General features: G+C 49.0%; 1 protein-coding gene across 15 annotated transcripts in view; it reads left to right on the top strand.

Moving 5' to 3' along the window:
• RASAL2 (RAS protein activator like 2) overlaps window positions 1-18,708 on the top strand; it is a 166,200-nt gene extending 147,492 nt beyond the window's left edge. For 7 of the 15 annotated variants that reach the window (XM_048312412.1, XM_048312416.1, XM_048312405.1 and 4 more), the window contains 7 exons: window positions 1,966-2,165; window positions 3,388-4,249; window positions 7,654-7,788; window positions 8,889-9,091; window positions 9,516-9,603; window positions 11,512-11,542; window positions 13,450-18,708. In XM_048312412.1, coding sequence (XP_048168369.1) covers window positions 1,966-2,165; window positions 3,388-4,249; window positions 7,654-7,788; window positions 8,889-9,091; window positions 9,516-9,603; window positions 11,512-11,542; window positions 13,450-13,580 — 1,650 coding nt within the window. In that variant the 3' untranslated portion in view covers window positions 13,581-18,708. The remainder of the gene's footprint in view (window positions 1-1,965; window positions 2,166-3,387; window positions 4,250-7,653; window positions 7,789-8,888; window positions 9,092-9,515; window positions 9,604-11,511; window positions 11,543-13,449) is intronic. The other 8 variants (XM_048312415.1, XM_048312409.1, XM_048312414.1 and 5 more) reach the window with 6 other exon arrangements.
• The last annotated feature ends 290 nt before the right edge of the window (window positions 18,709-18,998 follow it).

The following is an 18,998-nucleotide window of genomic DNA, read 5'->3' as shown; positions in this document are numbered from 1 at the left end:
GGGTGCCCTTTTGGTGCTAAGGGAGGTGCCTCCCTGCACCCCAGTTCTGATGGAGGAGTGAGTTGGCCCTGCAGAACTGTTCTCGTCAACAACCCGATCCAAAGCCTGCTGAGATGGTCTCATTTGTAGTCTTTGATTCTGGCATACAAGGAATGCCACGTAAAGAGGGGGATCCACTCCGAGGGTCCTCCTGCAGCACAGCGAGATGCCTTGTGCTGTGCACTGCGCTGGGCTCCCATGTGGTGCCCACGTTCTGTCCTTCTGATCCCAGGGGACACCACCAGCAATAAACACAGCCTCCATTTAGCTCTGGAAGGAGGAAAGGCAGAGCTTTGCTCTTCCTTAGCTATGTGGGTTTGCAGGAACCAAAATCATTAAAATCTTGATAGCAAAGATAGATGATAAGGCCCAGAAAAGCTGAACTGTGAGTCTTTTTTTTTTTTTTTTCCCAAGTGCTTGGAACTATTCCATACTTCAGTTATTAGAGGTGCATTATTTTGTCCATATTCTATGTATATTATTCTTTCTTTTGAAACTGGAGAGGTAAGGTGAATAGCAATGCACTCCATTTTTATTGCATTAGGGTTTGCCAAGGTAGTTATTGCTTGGATATCTATTTTTTCACAGTACTTTATTTAAAAGAGAAAACAAAAAACTGAGCTTGTTGCATCAGAGTAAATTGAAATGTCCTTGACTCAAAAAGACAGTCTGTATATTAATCTTGATTTGATAACGAGTCATGATCTTGTTTTTCAATTTACCTTGTACACGTACACGGTGTACATTCCAAATGTATGGATGTGCATTGCCCTTTCTGTAGGTTACATGTATGGATCTATCCTAGCAGGCCCTTGAGAGCTGGTACAGTGGTTTCCTAAAAAGAGAATTAAGGGGTAAAGTTACATGCGTTATGGCTTTACTGCAGGGAATGACTGGGAAATAATGAGGGGAGCCACCCTGGCGATTTTAATAGCCACAGTGCTGTATGAAAGTGTCTGTAAAGAGACCTTTCTCTGGGGCCAAACTGGCTGAATACCTGCTTACGGGGAAAACAAGGGTATCTTTGAGAAGAACACTGGTTTTGTAGCAGAATTTTAATTTTTAAATAAATCTGCAGCTCCTTCACCTTCTTCCTGCAGTCCCAGGAGGCTGGAGATGCCCTGTAGCTCATCTCCCAGCAGTGGCCCAAAGGGGTGAGAAGCCAGGGCCTGGAGGAGCAGCCTTCCTCGCTGAAGGCCAGCTGCTCTTACCCTCAGCCTGGCCAGCACTGGGCTAACCTGTAACTGGAGCCACACATTTCATCCCATGCTGGTGGGGTGATATTGGGATGAGGATTGCTGATGCTCTCGTGCAGTTATTGTTCATGTTTGGGTAGGGAACAATGGCTTCATTGTTGACAAAGGTGCAAAAGGAGATGGCATCCGCGTAGGATACCAAAAACGAAAGGCTTGTGAAGTGAAAACCTTCCCTTTCCCCATCACCCTCAGCCCCTGCGACCTTCTCATGATCCCCCTCATCTGTTGGCATGCATTTCCTTCACCACGTTGACACCCTTTGCCTGGAAAGTTCCCCCCACTGGCTGCTTCTGTAGCCTTTGAATGCCCTTCAGTGAGCAGATGCCGTAGTTTTCACTTTGACCTCACCCAGCCGGGACTCAGTGTGCTTTGCATGATAGTTTTGCATTGGAATGGCAGTAGTTTTGTTTTGTTGAGCATGATTTTTATTTTTGGGGGTCAATCCTAATTTCTTTTCTATTTCCTTTTCTTTCCTCAATGTCTGCTGCACCCCGTTTCGTCTCCTCCATCCATCTCGTCGCCGTCGTTGCGCTGCTCCATAACACTGCATTGCGATCCTGGCACACCCGCACACAACCACCCACCCTCCTTCCTTCCACTCCATCCCTCCGCCTCTGTGCACCGTTACCAAAAAACCCTGGCGGATGTCGTGGTGCTTGTATCCAATTAGGGTGAAAATTCCTTCCTACAGGCAACCGTGGCAAAACTGGGACCTCTCCCTCGTATCCTTGCGGATATCGCAAAATCCATGACCAACCCTACGCCCACGCAGCAGCAGCTGAAGCGTTTTGCGGAGCACAGCTCCAGCCCAAACGTCGCTGGAAGTCTCTCCTCGGGACTTCAGAAGATAACTGAGGACCCCACCGATGGGTACGTCCCAGCCAGGGCTCGAGGGCGCCTGTGGGGTTGTTAAAGCTGGGAAGAGTTGGAACTGGACGATCGTCAAGGTCCCCTTCCAACCCAAACCATTCCGTGATTCTGAGGGTTGAGGGCTTCATCACCTGAGCGGGCTGCGCAGCCCCGCTGTGGAATGGGGAGCTTGGGCCTCTCTCACGGGGACTACACCATCCCAGTCAGAGGTGCACAAGGTGGCACTGGAGACCTGGAGCTTTGGACTTACCCAGGACTCAACCGCATCTCTGGGAGCCAATGACGTGAGCTGATAAAAAAGCACTTCTGTGATTTCCTGCCAGCCTGAGTGCACGGTCAGCCGTAGTGTTTCTTTCTGTCCATCAGGCTGCTAATGGAAAAACTGAGCTATAGGTGAAACTTCCTACCTGTGGAACAGCCAAAAATAGTCCCTCCTGTGTTTGGGGCAGCATTTCTCACACTGGTACAGCTGTTAATCTGGAGCTGTGACACGGCAGAGCTGCAAAAGGGCTCGGCTGCTGCAGAGCCAGAGTAGTACCTGTGCTGTCAGCTACAAGGGCCAGTTTTGTCACGTGGAATTCTCTGCCCTTTGAGATTACACCCAGCTCTGCAGCAGCCTTCACACAACTCCTGCTGAAATTTAAGGCCTCCATAATAACACGGAGTCATAGAATCATCAAGGTTGGAAAGAGTATCAAGTCCAACCATTAGCCAAGGCCACCACTAAACCATGTCCTCATGTGCCACACACCTTCCAAGGATGGTGACTCCGCCAGTGCCTGGGCAGCCTGGGCCAGTGGTGGCAATCCTTTGGGTGAAGCAATTTTTCCTAGTACCGAATTTAAACCTTCCCTGGCACAACTTGAGGCGATTTCCTTTTGTGCCATCTCTTGTTACATTATGGCAAAGGGTTAAATGGCAGCTGAAGTCTTGCTGGAGACAGAAGTGACTGAGGGGGCAGGATTTAGCGGGAATGGTTTAGATTTCACCTGTGAAAAAAAAATAGATCAAGGACTTCTTGAATCAAACACGATCCTCCAAGATAAGTGGTAATTAAGGAAGAGTGTGTTCTGACTTGCACACAAAAAGCTCATAAAAGGAAGTCTGGCTCCTTGAAGCTTTCAGTGGGGGGAGGTTAAGTGAGGTAGAAAGACTTCTCTGGGACAGGTCTCTCGGGGTCTTGGCTGCTCAAAAATTAACCAAATTCCTTTCCACTCCACAGTGACATAAACAAGATGAAGTCTCCAACCCAGGAAAATGCAGATGGACATTTTAGGGGCAAGACTTTACTGCTGGCTCAGCAGGTATCCACCCAGAGCATGACTTGCTCAGAAAAGGATGAAAAGGTAAGTGTCCTGCCCAATGGACGTAGCATCTCTCTGATGGACCTGCAGGACCCTCACACAGCTCACAGTGACACTGCTTCCATGATGCACGACGTGCCTTTGCGCCTGGCGGGCAGCCAGCTCTCTGTCACCCAGATGGCCAACATCAAACAGCTGTGGGACACCCAGAGCACCCCCCAGAGCGCTCCTCAGGTCCGGAGGCCGCTGCACCCGGCGTGGAACCAACAAGGCAGCCTCCGGCCCCTCTCATTCCAGAACCCGGTTTACCAGCTCAACAACCCGAGCCCCGCCATGGCCAAGGCCTCCATGGACTCCAGCCCGGAGGACCTGAGCAGTGCCAGCTTCCGGAGCCGCAGCAACAGCGAGGACTTCAAGCCCAGCGGGCACAGCAACAGCAGCCTGGAGGACTCTGGCAAGCGCAGCTCGCAGAGCGAGGACTTGGCACGGCGCCCCGCGGGCCCGGACAAGCACGTGCCGGTGGTGCTGCCCCGCCAGAACAGCAGCAGCCAGGCGCAGATCCGCAAGATGGACCAGGCCGTGCTGGGCGCCAGGGCCAAAACGCTGCACGCCCTGGCGCACAACCCCTCCCTGCGCAGCACGGGCAGCGTGTCCGGCGCCTCGGGGGCCATGGGCATTGAGCCCATCCAGAACGGGCACCGCTCCCGGCACCAGTCCTCGTCCTCGAGGGAGAGCCCCGTCCCCAAGGTGCGGGCGATTCAGCGCCAGCAAACGCAGCAGGTAAGGAAATCCTTTCTCCAGGCCTCTGCTTTGTAGTTCAGCCCATTGCTTCTTGGCCTTCTGAGCTTTCTTGACCTTGAAGTTGAGCTGACTCAAAAGTAGCAGCACCTATGCCAGTGGCCAGTTGCAAGCGTAAGGAATAGTCATGCTTGTCACCCTCACAAGCTTGGCAAGCCACTTTGTCTGTGCCACTGGGATGCTTTTGTACTAAACTTAAAAAAAAAGGATCTGTTTTCCATTTACTAAGGTAGCAGCAAACCCACTGAAAGAAACAGAACTGGAAAATTTCCCTGAATGCAAAGAAAGAAACCAGGAGCAGCTTTGTTCCAAACGGTAGTTCAGATCGCCACGTGAGCCTGCGTTTGCCCTGTGGTGCTAATTTAAAAGCAGAGCTACCTCAAAACAGGGAAATGAACAAAGATAAAACATCACAGAATAACTGCTGCCAAAATTACAAATAAGCACAGTTGCCTAAAGCGTGGAGAAATCCGTATTTCACCATGATGAAGCAATCTCTTGCTGGTCCTCAAATAAGTGCTGCTTTTCCATTAATCATCCCAAACAATGAATAATGCAATCTTTTTCTGGAAAGGAGTGCTTATATCTACCAACTCCTAATGCACTTTATCTGTTGTTCATAGGCAACTATAAATCAAGGTTTTCTTGTCAAAAAGCCAACATTCCTTTATCTTTTTTTAAAAAATAATAATAATCCTGTTGTGATTTGCTGTGTATGAAAATATTTTCCTCAATTAGTTTAATTTTAAAGAGAAAGTGAGTATTTCAGTGCTTGGCACTACACTGAAGGTAGAAAATGTGATCTGCAGGTCAGAGGTTTTGCAGGGGGAAGGCTTTGGGCTGTGAGGTGAAGCTGGCAGAGCAACCTCTGCTCTGCCCAAGGTTTTCTTGGGGTTCCCTGACGGTGGAGCTTTCTCGGCAAACTCCTGAATGTTACAGGAAAACCTGGCTGGTGCCTGGGAACCCAGGAGCAGTCAGGGCTTCAGAACTATCAGAACTTCATTCTGATACCTAAAGTTCATTGAAGTACGAGACCAGAAACACTGAATCACAAACCAAAGCTTAGTATGCCAAGTTAGTAATACCCAAAGAAGTAATTGTTTGTTATTTGAAGTGTGTGTGTTTGTGTCCTCCTGCAGAGCGTGTTTTACACTGGGGCACAGGGGCATGGCTAGGTGAAGGGTGTTGATGGGATACAGCCAGGCCCTGTGTGGTACTGCGAGGACATTTTTAGGCCAGTAACAAGGATAACTGTGAAGGGGATGTGCATCCACTTGTTTTCCCAGTGTACTTTCTATACTAATTGTTTCCACTGGATTCATTAGAGTACTTGCTCCTGCTTTATTCAGTGAAATCAATTTGTTCTCTCCTTCCCCACACCCATGAACAACATCTTGGACGGTGCCAAATCGAGTGGCCAACATTTTTTTCGAGGCAAATTCCACTGCGTCCTTTTAATTGCAAATCTTGTTGTGGAATTCTGTTCTTATTTTAAAAAGAGAAAGAGAAAAGAGAAGTTGGGCATGTTCTTTATGGGCATGTTCCTTCTAGGCATGTTTTGTGGGCGTTATAATTATTAGACTCTGTTCTCTACAAGTCCCATTTGTTTCTGAATATAGAGCTGGGCCCTTTGTTTGCTGGGAGAGGTCACTTTTTGCCTTCCATTTCCATTTAGGAGGTAGGTGGGAACAGAAATGCCAGTGTGTTCCTTTGGAAGAGAGGCAAAGAGGGGAATTAATATGTGATCCTAGCAGACGAATCCTTTTTCTGCCCTTTATGAGAGAATAACTTGTAACCCATCAGCATGTATGACTTGCCATCCGCTTGGTCTTTGACAGCTTTCAGAATCTGGCTGCTGGAAATACTCTGTCCTACGCTTGGCAGGTTGTTTGGCCAGGTTTGCTGCTGCTCAGCAGTCTGCTGCAGGGCTGGGGATGTACTTTACAGTCACCTTTCTGCTGTCTGAGTCCCCCACAGCTGCAGTGGATGGTGACAGTGCTCATCCCTCGCTGCTCCTGATCTCCCCAGCGGTTCACAGCCACGCACAGCCCATGGTCTCCCTTCCTCTGGCTGCCTGACAGCAAATGCCATCGAAGAAGTCGGAATTAAGGAGCTTTGCTAGGCTGCCACACTGCACCTAAGGGGCTAAAATTAGCGTTTTTGCTGTGAAAACTTCCTTCTAGGGAAAAGGCCTTTGCCTAAGTCCAGGGATCTTTGCCTAATTCCTATGCCTTTTCTTTGCCTTTACATTTTTGCTGAGTCTTCTTCCAGTGCTGGAGTGTCAGTGGCTGCTCAGGACAGCTGAGCTGTGGGAGCAGATCCAGCACCCGCCAGCCCTGTCCTCCTGAGCAGGAGAAACACAGCAGGAGGGTGACATGATCCCTGAGTCCTAAAGAGCTGTTCCTCCCCCATGGAGAGCTCCTGGCTGAGACTGGGACTTCAGAGCCCTCAGCCAGGGAGCACAGCGCACTTGGGTGCACCACTGAGCCAGGCAGGGAGCTGAAGAGCTGCCTGGGCACAAAAAGAAGCTGCAGTTGGGGAGAAGTTGATCTTTTGCTTTTCTCAAAAACATAAGACGGTGTTGCTCTTTCAGGGGTAGTTATGCTAATTCCTGCGCTTATAAACTTGTCTTTGTCCATGAAAATTGCTTGGAATTTGTTTTCCCCAGAAAAGCCATGTTTTCCCCAGCCATGCGGAGAGCTTCTTGTTTCTTTTCTTGGCTCCCTTTTTGGACTCCCTTAAAGAGGAGAGAGAGAGAGCCTCCAAAGAGGTTGGACAGTTCTCCCAGTCAGCACAGCTGGCCCTGGCTTGGCAGAGGCACTGCAATGGACCATCCCAACCTGGCAGGCACTGCCGTGATCATGTCACACCTCCCTGCCACACCCAGGTCCTGCCGTGCTGTCTGGGATCCAGGCTGGGCAGTCCCATGCTCCACTGTAGTCTGTGCCAGCCTGGCTGAGGAAGCTGCTCCCAAGTTCAGCTCCTCAGCACTCCAGGGAAACAGCCTGTCTCACCTGAGCAGCTGCGAGCAGAGCTTTGTCCCTGTGTTTGCTCTGTGCAAGACGTGGCAGGGTGAGAGAGCCTTGCTGACAGTGTGGCAAAGGGGAGAGGTGGATGTGAACGGGATTGGGAGACAAGAACTTTTTCAGAGAGAAGCTCACTTGGAGAGGAAGAAAAATTTCTAAAGTGCATTGGTTTTAGAGGGATTCAAGCAGGTGCTGTAGGTCCAAAGCCAAGGGAGGATGGAGTATCCCTGCAGGAGATGTTTTGGGGATCCTTTGAGGCTGACAGGTTCATGGGTCTATTTCTCCTCCAACTGAACTGGGTTTGAGAGCTGGTTTGTGTGCGGTTCCTCTGGAGAACGCTGACAGGCGTCTCTGCCCCAGGTGCAGTCACCAGTGGACTCGGCCACACTGTCCCCAGTGGAGAGGACAGCTGCCTGGGTGTTCAACAACGGGCAGTACGAGGATACAAAGAAGGACGTGACTCAGAACCTGGACGAAGTCAAGCACGCTGAGAAGGTAAATTTGATTCTCTGTGCAGCCAACTTGGGGGGTGCCACCGAGTCCTGTGCGCCCCACAGCGAGCTCAGAGGGGCTTTCAGGCCCTGCTGGCACAGCGTCACACATTCTCACACAGGTTATATTGGCCAGAGTGATCACTAACTCCATAAATAAAGTAAATCAGGATTGTTAACCTGGCTGAGCATAGCTTAGGACACGCACAGGGACTCTACGGAGGTGCAGCTCAGCCTTCATCAGTAGCAGCAGTCAGATTTTGTCTTGGGCTTCTCCTGAGGCAAATGCCTGTCACCCAGCTACTACAGCGTTTCTGAGCTGCACAGAAATCTTCATGGTCTGTTTTTAAAGTGTATGTTTTTTCAGGAGTAGATCCCATTTTTCCAAATACAGTTAGAGCCATATGTTGCTGTGGGGATGGAGTTGTTGTGTAAGAGGTTTGGTATTTTGAGAAGGCAGGGAGTGAGGAGGAGAACATTTAGTGGACAGAGAAGCAGAGACATGGGATTGTTAGGAAAGGTGAATGAACCCAAAACAAAGGAATATATTGAGATTCATGGCACTATTGCAGAAATGATTGCCCGCAGAGACTAGAAGAACAAAAGCTCAGCCAGGTAACCTGACAGGCTCCGGTTTGCAGTGACTGGTTTGCTCTGACCTCCCCAGCGGTTTCATGCCCTGATTGATGAGGTCCTGAAGAGTGAGTTATTTGGGTCCCACACGGGTCTGGTTTGTACGTTTGGGCAGCCCAGGCCATTTCTGCAGTTGAGCACTGTTAGCAGCATCTGCCTGAGAACTGCTGGAGTCTGAAGCGAGGAGGGATGTTCCCAGTCAGGGCTGAGCAGCCATGTCAGAGCCCTCTGACTGCTTGAATTATGCTGCAGAGCAATACCCTGCAGCGTGGGAGCAGCTTTTGATGCCCAGTGGGAGCCCACGTGCTCCTTCTCTGTGGCTGCCCCCATGTTTGCTTCTCATTTCCTTTACTTCAGTCAGCTTATTTGTCATTTAAGGAAACCCCAACGCTCCCCTGAAGAGCAGCAGAGCGTTATAATGGTCCGATCTCTTCTTCTTCTCCTTTGCATCTGCCTCCCTCCTGCCCGCAGTACGAGCAGGAGATAGCCAAGCTGAAGGAGCGCCTGCGCGTGTCCAGCCGCCGGCTGGAGGAGTACGAGCGGCGGCTCCTGGTGCAGGAGCAGCAGATGCAGAAGCTGCTGCAGGACTACAAGTCTCGACTGGAGGACAGTGAGGACAGGCTGCGCCGGCAACAGGAGGAGAAGGACAGCCAGATGAAAAGTATCATCAGCAGGTGAGGCTTTGGAAAGCTCTGGACTGGGTGGGTCCCCTGTGTCAGGTGTTCTCTTCATCCTTAGAGCTGAAGAAATGGGGATGCAGGTGTGGAAACTTGCCTGAGATTGTCAGGAGAGTGAAGGAAAGTATTTAGGAATTTTTAACTTAGGTCTCTGTTGTACTTACTATAGGCCTGGTTTTTTGTTTGTTTGGAACCTGAGACTAGCTTTTCAAAGTAGTTGCATTTTTGGCAATGTCCGTTCTGAGAATAACAAGGTTGGGCAGCTGGGAGTGTCAGATGGAGAGATAAGCTTTCCTGAGAGCAGCAGAATTCTTCTCTTGCAGAGCCAGGAGAAGCAGAGAAGTCAAACCAACAGGCCAGAGTACCTGAAACACTCGGAAATAGTATTATGTCCTAATTTGTCCCTCTCTTTGCTCATCAGGCTCATGGCTGTTGAAGAGGAGCTGAAAAAGGATCACGCTGAGATGCAAGCAGTCATTGATGCAAAGCAGAAAATTATTGATGCACAGGTAGGTAAAGAGCTCGGGATCTCCCAGAACCAGTGTATAGAAGCTGGTTTTTGCCCCTCTCTCCTGCCCCAGCACTGTTCTCTATCTCCCAAGCTGTACCGGCCCGCAGTGTCACACGTGTCACTTATTGCCGCTGGGAGAGAAGTGGGGGCTTCAGTTAGTACTGTCTGACCTGGGCTTTAAGGCAGCCTGGCAACAAATCCCAGGATGGATCACTTCTCCAAAGCCTTTGTTGCTTCATGAGATCCCAGGGGAGTAAAGGAGTAGCAGTGCATTGTGTAGATGCTATTCCAAGCGTGGGCCTGGGACTGTGGGGAAGCTGTGCCTCAGCCCAGCGTCGTTTAGCTGCCGTGTGCATGCATCTGAGCTGTGCCAGCAACAGCATGGCTTTGGACAGTGGAGTCCAGGGAAGAGAATGCTGCAACAGAGCATTGTCCTGGGAATGTCACATGTGGCATTTCACCCCACTGGCCGGCCTGGCAGTCCTGGGGAAATGCCCATTTCCCACAAACCTGCAGCTCCCACCTCGGTCACGCGGGCAGCTGTGGGGAGGGGAACCCCGCGGGCAGTGCATGTGGGTCTATCCTGTGGGGTCATTCCAGCTTTTCCTCTGTGTCTGTGCCGATCCCACAACAGAACCTGGGACTGGTTTGTATCTGCCTGCCGTGTTACGTTTGTGGTATTTGCATTTGGAGGGTCTCTTTCCTGCTTCTGGGCTTTTCAGTAGTTCCAACTGGAAACTTTCCTTAATAATTTTTTCAGGAATAACCCAAGTTATTCCCTACACAAAGAGTGGTTGTGGGAGTCTCAGCTGAACATGGTTAAGGATGGCACTGGGGTATTAGAAATATTGGAACTCATGTGGAACTGTAGGGAAAATATAAAGCAGCAAAAAGCTGTGTTTTTTGGAGATAGGCACAGTCAGGTCATCTTGCTGTTACGGATGTGGAATGGCAGCTCATCCAGGCAGCAGCCTGGACTCTGAAATGGGTGGATGCATTTTTCATCTGCCTCAAGAAGGTGGAAGGGGCACTGATATGAAAAGCACTTTTTTCAGGGGAGAGATTGTGACTGAGTAAGAAACTTGCCTGTTAGCTGTGCGTGCTGGAGGCTCTCAGCCTTGGTGTTGGTTGTGGGATAGCAAGGTGGAGCAAGGATCAGTGTGATCCCAGTGTCACCAGCTGGCAGAGGGGACCACTGCTGACTTGTGAGACCTTCAAACCCTCAGGAGTGGAAGAGTGTAGTCCTTGATCACACTTCATCAAATGATGTAGCATTTATTACCTGCGGTGGAAACTGGTGGAAAAAACAGGAGCAAAGCAGCAGCTTTAATGATTTGACTCTTTTTCTTGGGCAAGCAAGGTCACTGGCAAACCTCAAGTGCTTCAGTGTCAGGCAGTGCATGGGGGAAGTGCTGTTGTCACTGTCCTTCCTCGAGTGCCTGAGCAGAGGAGGAACCTGATGAAAGATTCAGAACAGACTCACCAGGGGAGCCGAGGTGTCTGCTGGGTTCTGTAGAAATCCACAGAAATCCCTCGAAGTCATGCTTGGAAGATTCTATTTAGTCTGTGATCCCTTCGGTGGCTAGAAAAGGAAAGGTCTTTTTTCATGTGACATTTGTCGAGTGGGGCTGGAGCCCGGCTCGTGGCAGCCGCTGAAGAGTTAAAGGCTGCCAGGAGCAGCAGTGACCTGGGCTCCTGTGCTCACGGACATGGGCCCGGGATGGTGTGAGAGGGTGCAGTGCCCCGATGCACACAGCCACGAGCTGTTCTCCTGGCTCTGGAGCCTGGCTCTGGGCCTCTGAGCAGGGATGGGTCTGGCCAGACTCTCTCCTCGGAGTGGCGCAGCTGCAAAGAGAACTGGCCCAGTTGCTATTGCGAGTGACATCTCCGCTGTGTTAAATTACAGGTCATAAATGGGGATGAGATAATTCCAACAGGCAAGTAAACCAAATCAGTTCTCTAGCTGAGCAGTACCCAGTCCTGGCCCAGCACACTGACCTCCTACCCATTCCAGCTCCTCCTGCTCCCTGTGCCCTGAGCGTGTTAGAGACGTGCCTGGTAGATCCAATTCTCCTTTCAGTGAGAAGGTGCCCCTACTCAGCAAGCTCATGCTTTTAAGATTGATTTTCCAAGTGTGGATTTCCAGCTGTTTTGCAGATTGGCTCAGTGAGTGCTCAGCAGTGCCCGAAAACACCCAGCCTTTCATTCTCAACTCTTTGGAAAGATGTTTTAGAAATTTTTCAGAAAATGTTTCAGAAGGAAAATTTTCATTTTAAATTACATGTTCCGGGTGAAATATAGTCGGAGGAGCAGGACCTTTGCCCAATGAGGAGCACATTCCTGCTGAGGCAGTTGTGTTCTGCAGGGCTCACGTCAGCACAGGAGGAAAGGCCTGTAACTCCTCGGCTCCGTGTCCTCCCTGCTCCCGTCAGCTAGATCAGGATGAGGGCTAAGGCAGCCTTGTGCCTTGTGCCTCCTCCTCGTCCTCCGTTGGCTTTACACAGAGCTCAGTGTCTTCAGGGCTGTGACAGAAGCAGGACTTAAATTCTGCTTTGTTTTTGCACCCGAGCTGGGTGCTGGGAAAAGCAAACATTGCTGGTTAGTGCTGTAGCAGGCACTGATGTGCTGGGGTCCGGATCCCAAGGGGCTGTGGCAGCACGGGAGTCTCCTGAGCAGTGTGGCTGAACTGTTCCTTGATGTTTATGCCTTCTGTGCATCATTTTTCCCTCCATTTTGTTTCTCAATAGGCTGGACTGGGAAGAGTTCCCACATGCAGCTTGTTTCAGTCGAACAAATTAGACATTTTCCCTTCTCAAAGAACAAAAGCCAATCAGCTGGTGGCACGGAGAGCACAGTTACCTTCCTGTTGTCTCTAGCACTGCCTTCTGCAGCTGCATTACTATTATTTTTTTCAGAAAGATGAAAATTGTCATCTCCGGTTGTGCTGACAACTCCTTGGCTTGCCCCTCCGGTGCTGTATCCCACTGCAGGTGTCCCACTGTTAGCAGGCTGGGGCTGGTGACGAGTTACGTCAATTTAGCACACATCCCTGAGCTGTCTGCTCCAGGTGGAGGGTGGCACGTTCTGTGCCAGGACAATCAACCAGGCACGTGGATTCATGGAGCCCAGGAGCCCCCCGAGCTGGAATGGGTCTAGGAGCAGCGTGTTCCGTGTTTGTTCTTTGTGTTCTGTTGATGGCATCTTCCCTCCACCCACGGTGCCCTCTCCCCCTCACCTCCAGTAACCTTTAGCGTTAGCTTTGGCTGCTGCTTCTGTGTCACTGTTGCACCATCACCGCAGGCTGCCATTATCTGCTTTTTTTATTATTATTTATTTATTTCAAGCATCCCATGAGTTTACTCTGAGCACACTCCATCCAAAACACAGAGACAATGGTCGGTAGATACCACTTGCACTTTTCTCTGGCAGATGAAACCCCCACCACTTTTATTTTCTGCTGCCTGTTTCTGTTTTTCTAACGTACTTCTAAAAACTAATACTGAATTTGGCTACCATTGTTATTAACACCGACACCCTCCCACTCCCCTGTGGCACAATCCTGCCTCGTTGGAGGCTGGCTGGGTGGAGCCTCCATGCCCGGATCAATTCCCCGCTGTAACTCCGATTGTCGCCTTCCATCGCTCAAAGAGACCCGGAGGGCCCAAGCAGCCGCAGAGGAGCCCATGGCACCCCGAAAACAGAAAGAGGCAGACAGCCCACCTCGCCAGGGAATGCTGGCCCAGCTGCCTCTGCCCGGAGCCGCACGGCCCGGCCGGCCCGGGACGCTCCCGCCATGGGCGCGGGGCGTGCGCTGCAGCTCTGACGCTGTGGGGTGTCTTTGCAGGAGAAGCGGATCGCGTTCCTGGACTCGGCCAACACACGCCTGATGGGTGCCCTGACGCAGGTAAAGGAGCGCTGCACCATGCACGTCCGGAATGGCAACCCTCCCAAGCTTTCCATCACGGAGAATGGTGAATTTAAGAACAGCAGTTTCTAATTCCACAGGTGGAAGAGGAAGACAGAGCAGAGCCAAGACCCGTCTCCGCCGCTGATTGTTGCACATAGTTCTTCTATTAAAGGAAATTTGTATTGTTTGAAGATGGTTCTAAAGCTGTTTGAAGACGGTTCTAAAGTTGTTTGAAGACGGTTCTAAAGTTGTTTGAAGATAGTTTTAAAATTGTTTGAAGATTGTTCTAAAGTTGTTTGAAGACAATTCTAAAGTTGTTTGAAGACAGTTCTAAAGTTTAAAGATTGTTCTAAAGTTGTTTGAACACAGTTCTAAAGTTTAAAGATTGTTCTAAAGTTGTTTGAAAATGTTCTAGAGTTGTTTGAAAACAGTTCTAAAGTTGTTTAAAGATTGTTCTAAAATTGTTTTAGAATTGTTCTAAAATTGTTTTAGAATTGTATTTTAAAGTTGTATTTTAAATTGTTTTAAGATAGTATTGTACATTCAATAAAGTTGAAAAAGCAACTCTGTGAAGGGTGGGCTTTAATTCCCCACTCAGGGCCAGGAGAACCGAGCTCCCTAGAAAAATTCCTTCAGGATCACTGTGTAAATAGAGGGAGCTCTTGGGTTGTGTACAGAAAATGCCAATGTAATATACCAAAAGGAAGTGAATACTGTAGATTTTTTAATTATTGCTATTTTTTTTATTATTATTATTATGTTGTTGTTGTTGTTGTTGTTGTTGTTATTGTTGTTGCTGTTGTTGTTGTTCTCTTGTTGAAAGCACTGCAGTCCTGGGAGGAGGAAGAGGGGAGCGTGTGTGTGTGTGTGTTGTGGGTGAGAGAGGTGAGCAGTGGGTGACCCGAGACAGCAACTGGCTGGTACAAGGACATGAATGGAGTGAAATGAATTCCACAGGAAAAACTCATTGGCTGGGTTTATTCCCCTCTTCCCCAGCTGGTCTTTAGCTGAATGCAAATTTGATAGCAAACATTTTAGCAAGAGAACTGGCTCTTGCTGTGTCCTGTACCTACTTTGGATAGGACTCTGTCAAAGAACAGTCTTTCTGAAGAAGGTACAAAGTGGGAGCAGCAAGCTGGGTTCCTGGAATTTGCACAGTCAGGCTTCCTGTCAGACAGAGGGAATCTGCAGGATTTGGTGGTAGGATTCTTTCTTTTCTACCCCAGTTCTAATGCAGTTTTATATTTTCTGTTTGGAGAACTTACAGACCTGTAAATACTTTTTTAACAATTTCTAGCCAATCCCCACCATACGCCCCATGCAGCAGCACCCTGAATTCCTTCTCTGCTCTCCATGGGGAACAGCCAGGTTAATCCTCTCAGGAAAGGGCTAACCAAAGGGTGCCCGTGCCCAGCACAGGAAATTCCATATGCAAAAGTCCCTTTTTCTAGAGGATTTTTGTATTTTAATGCTCACTTATTTTCACTGTTTCAGCCACTTGCTTAGCCAATGTAGTTCCAATGAAAGGTGCTTTCTGCACCTTTGTTGAAAGATCTTCCATTTCTGCTGAAATTTTCCTTTCTCTGGATACTTTAAAGGGATGATTTTGGGGTTTTTTTTTTTTGTTTTTTTGTTTTTTTGTTTTTTGAGTTCTGTACACACCAGTTTTTCTTCAGGAGTTTTGACTAAGTTTTCATCTCCAGTTCCTTTCAGTAGTGTTTTAGAGAAGCATGATTCCAGACTGTATGTGAATGGGATATTGTTCCAAAGTGACCTTCTCCTGGGAGCTAGTGGCATTCACAGCCTGTAACAGATAAATAGTAGATGGCTTGGTATGGTCAATTCTCATGATTTCATAAAATGCCACAATATTTAATCTGAGAGAGGTTTGGTTTTTTTTAAATCCCAGATTCTGGAGTCAAGTGTGAATTTTTACTTCCAGTTTTTGCTGTGCATTTCTAGCCCCCAGACTCTCGCAGTAAATGAAATTATTGTAGCATTGATTGAAATTTTTAATTACAGAAATGTCCTGATAACAGCAAGTGTGATTAACCATTCACACATGCTGTGGAAATTGGAAAAGTTTACTTCAATTTGAGACAAAACCTTGAGATGTCCCTCGGTGTGGAATTGTCTCATGAAAAACGCAGGAGTGTCTGAGCCAGTTCCCTGCACGTGAATTATTGGGAATACCGAGACCCAAATGCGGTGTCTGTTGCCAGGTTTGCCTGGTTTTTTGGAAATGAATTCATCCCAGCTCTGTGGCTGATGCAGGAGGTGGCAGAGCAGTGTGTGCGCTCTGGTGTCACCACACTCGAGCTACCGTCACCACCCCCATGTGTTCTGTGACTGAGTGGGCATCAGTGCAGAGCCCCCTGTGCTGCAGGATGTGTGTGCAGCCATCCTAGCCAGGCCTCCTGGAGCACAGCAGTCTGCAGCGAGTTGGGATTTGGGATTAATACTTGGCTCTTTGGGATCAAAGCTGCTCCGGCTGCTCGGCCGGGACTCGGTGCTGCCGGCACTGACACACCTGGGCTTGTGCTCTGCGTTGGCTCAGCAGTGGTTACTTTTCGATACTTTCCAAACCGTCTTCCAGCTCTAGATCCTTGCTGACCTCTGATCTTTTAGTCCTCAAACTGTGCCTTTGAGTTCCTCCCTTCTCCCTTCAGGCATTGCAGCCGTAGCAACTTCTCCACTTTGTGTTAACCTGTCATGTGAGGGGCTCTTTTACACAAACCCTTTTTGTGGGGTATTTCGGTGGGATCTGCATGTCCCTGTAGCCATGTGCTGTAATTGCACAGCTGTAGCATGGGGGAACGTGTTCCCATCCCTTTGGGATGGGCGTGTGAACTGCTCCCTTGTGGCACCGTGCAGGTGATTGTGGGTGTGCCATGACCGAGGTGTGAGAGTGAGTGCCTGTGGGGCTGCACTGACAGAACAAGGCAGAAGCAGATGTGTTGTTCTAGGAGAGTTATTCAGGCATTCCTTTGGGAAACACCTTTCCCTGGAGCTCCCCAGTGCCCTGGTAATGTCAGAGGTCACTGGCTGAGCTGTGTGGTTTGATGTTGAGGGCTCTGAGGTGTCCACTTTGGTTTCTGCAAAGAAATGCACTAGGGGCACCATTTCAGCCTGGATTTTTAGAGGGGAAATAACCCCTGCTCCAATATCCACCTGTTTCGGTGAGCTCTTTGGTAGTACTTCATTCTAATGCTGTACCTTCTCCTGTGCATTTCTCAAACTTGTAGAACGCTTGTAGGAAAAAGCAGTGGCTCTCTCAGAGGCTGACCCCTCACTCTGGTCTCCCAGCTCTTTGCAGGGCTGCTTGTTTTCTCTGCTGTTGCAGTTTCTCCCCCAGGGTGCCAAGCATGCTCCTCCAGCTCCTGCTCCCGAGGAGTCACTGCCTGCAGAACCCGGAGGGGTGAAGGTTGCAGAGTCAGTGCTGCAAGACTGGAATTGATCTGCTGCAGCACAAAACACTGCTCCTGAGTCCTGCAGGCAGCTGTCTCTCCTAGTTTGTTACCGAGCAGCCTTCTAGAAAATTTTTCAGCTGCCTCAAGCTGACAATATGTGAAAATGCCAGTTTCTATTTTGTCCAGACTGATCAAATCCAAGTGGCACTAAACCATGTGTTTGTCAACAGCAGGAGCCCTGCCTGGGCCTGATCACGTTTGGGTTTAGACTCACAGTCAGTGGGTTCTGCAGCAGCGAGGGAGTAAATGGTGCAACCTGCGATGGGGAGCGTGGCAGACGCTGGCTTTGGGCTCACACTCTGAGCAAAGGCTGTGCAAGGAGCTGCTGCTTTCACTGGGGAACAGATGAAGTAGTGCAGGAAAAATTGAAGAGCCTGCAGGAGGAATGCTCGTGTGTTCCTCAGACTGAACAGGAAAGTCACCCCATCCTGGTGTCTCAGTCAGTGCTGGCCACATCGGAACCGTTCTAGGAGGGTTCTCTCCAAACCTCAAGGCCACCTGGGCTTCTTGAGTGCTCAGGAAAAGCTCATGGCCAGCACAACAGAGCAGGGAGATGGAGCAGCCTCTTGCGTGTGGCCTCTTGGCACGTTGTGTGTGGTGTGTCTGCAGTGTGTGAGGTGAGCAGGGTGACAAGGGACAGGCACTGAGAGGACACAGGGAGCACGGCCTAGGGGCAGCATCCTGTAAATCCCTGTTCTTTGCAACACTAGCAATTCAGACCTTTTTTTAAAGGGGAATAGATTTCACCTCTAGGAATTACCGGCTGTTACTCCCCTGGTATATCAGAAATGGGCAGGTATGCACAAAAGCACAGATTCATACAGCTACACATTTTACCACATTCCTCTCCAGTGGCATAACTCAGGCAGGGACTCTACAGGAGCATGGAAAGGGATGTGTGTATTTTCTAGTTCGAGAATATGAGGTGTATCCACTAATGAATTCTTTATCCATCTAATAAATCATCCAAAAAATTTGGTTTCTTTTGCATTCATGTAATTGCTTTGGGTTGGCTGTGAATTTTCCCCCCATTTCATGTTTTGATGCTTGCATAAACCCACCAGGTTTTAACTCAGAAGTCCATGAATTTTACAGCCATGTCCATGGAATGTGTCAGCAATACTTACTTGTGTGTATGAGTTCTGCTTGTGTTCTGCAAAAATGTCTGTGTTGTTCCTGGAGAACAATTCCTGGCCGAGTTGAACCATGATGTGTATTTCCATCAGTGGTGGGCAGGGTCAGCCACAGGTATCCAGCTGAGTCTGCCAGAGGAAAAAGGGTTAAATTTAGGGTGATGTTTTTAGGTGTTTCCTTCTTCACACTAAGTTAACTCCTAGGAGAGTGAGCATGTCCTTACAGATCATACCTGCCAGGAATCCTACCTGCAAAAATAGATTTTCTGTCTCAAGGGCCTTAATAAGAGTGTTACTACACAGAACTGTTTTACAATGATAGCTCTAAATAATTTATTTTTTATTTCAACAAAGTACACCTTTAAAAAGGAATAAACTTGTTTTTCAAGCCGTATTTTTATGCTTGTAGCACTGGACTGTTTGGTCTCTGAGATCCATTTCTGCATTTCATTGCCTGGGTTTGTTCTAAAGAAGATTTATTTTTGTTCTGTGAACAATTTTTGAAGGTTCTTGTAATATGTACAGATAAGATACATTTGAGGACTTTTATTGATATTCCTACAAAGAATACAAATAAACTTTAACTTTAAACAGTTTGGACTCTGTTTGCACTGATTTTAAACCCCCCTCTCTATGCTCCAGTTGTGCTTGTGTTTGTGTAACTGCAGAGGGTGGAGGGGAAGGAATTCCCAGTGTAACGAAGTGTTTGGGACAGAGCAGCTCCCACCTGGAGCAGCCTGAGCAAGCCAAGGGCTCCGGGGCCGGGGGGAGCCGCAGGATTCATTCCTGGCCGCGCAGCTCCCCGGGCTGCAGCCCGAGTTGTGCCTGCCCACGGCTGCGACCTCGGCGCTTCCTGAGGCTGGGAAATACCTGGCGTTGTGGA

The sequence above is a fragment of the Corvus hawaiiensis genome, chromosome 9, assembly GCF_020740725.1.
Source record: "Corvus hawaiiensis isolate bCorHaw1 chromosome 9, bCorHaw1.pri.cur, whole genome shotgun sequence".
NCBI lineage: Eukaryota > Metazoa > Chordata > Aves > Passeriformes > Corvidae > Corvus > Corvus hawaiiensis.
This window is presented reverse-complemented; position numbering and strand designations above follow the sequence as displayed.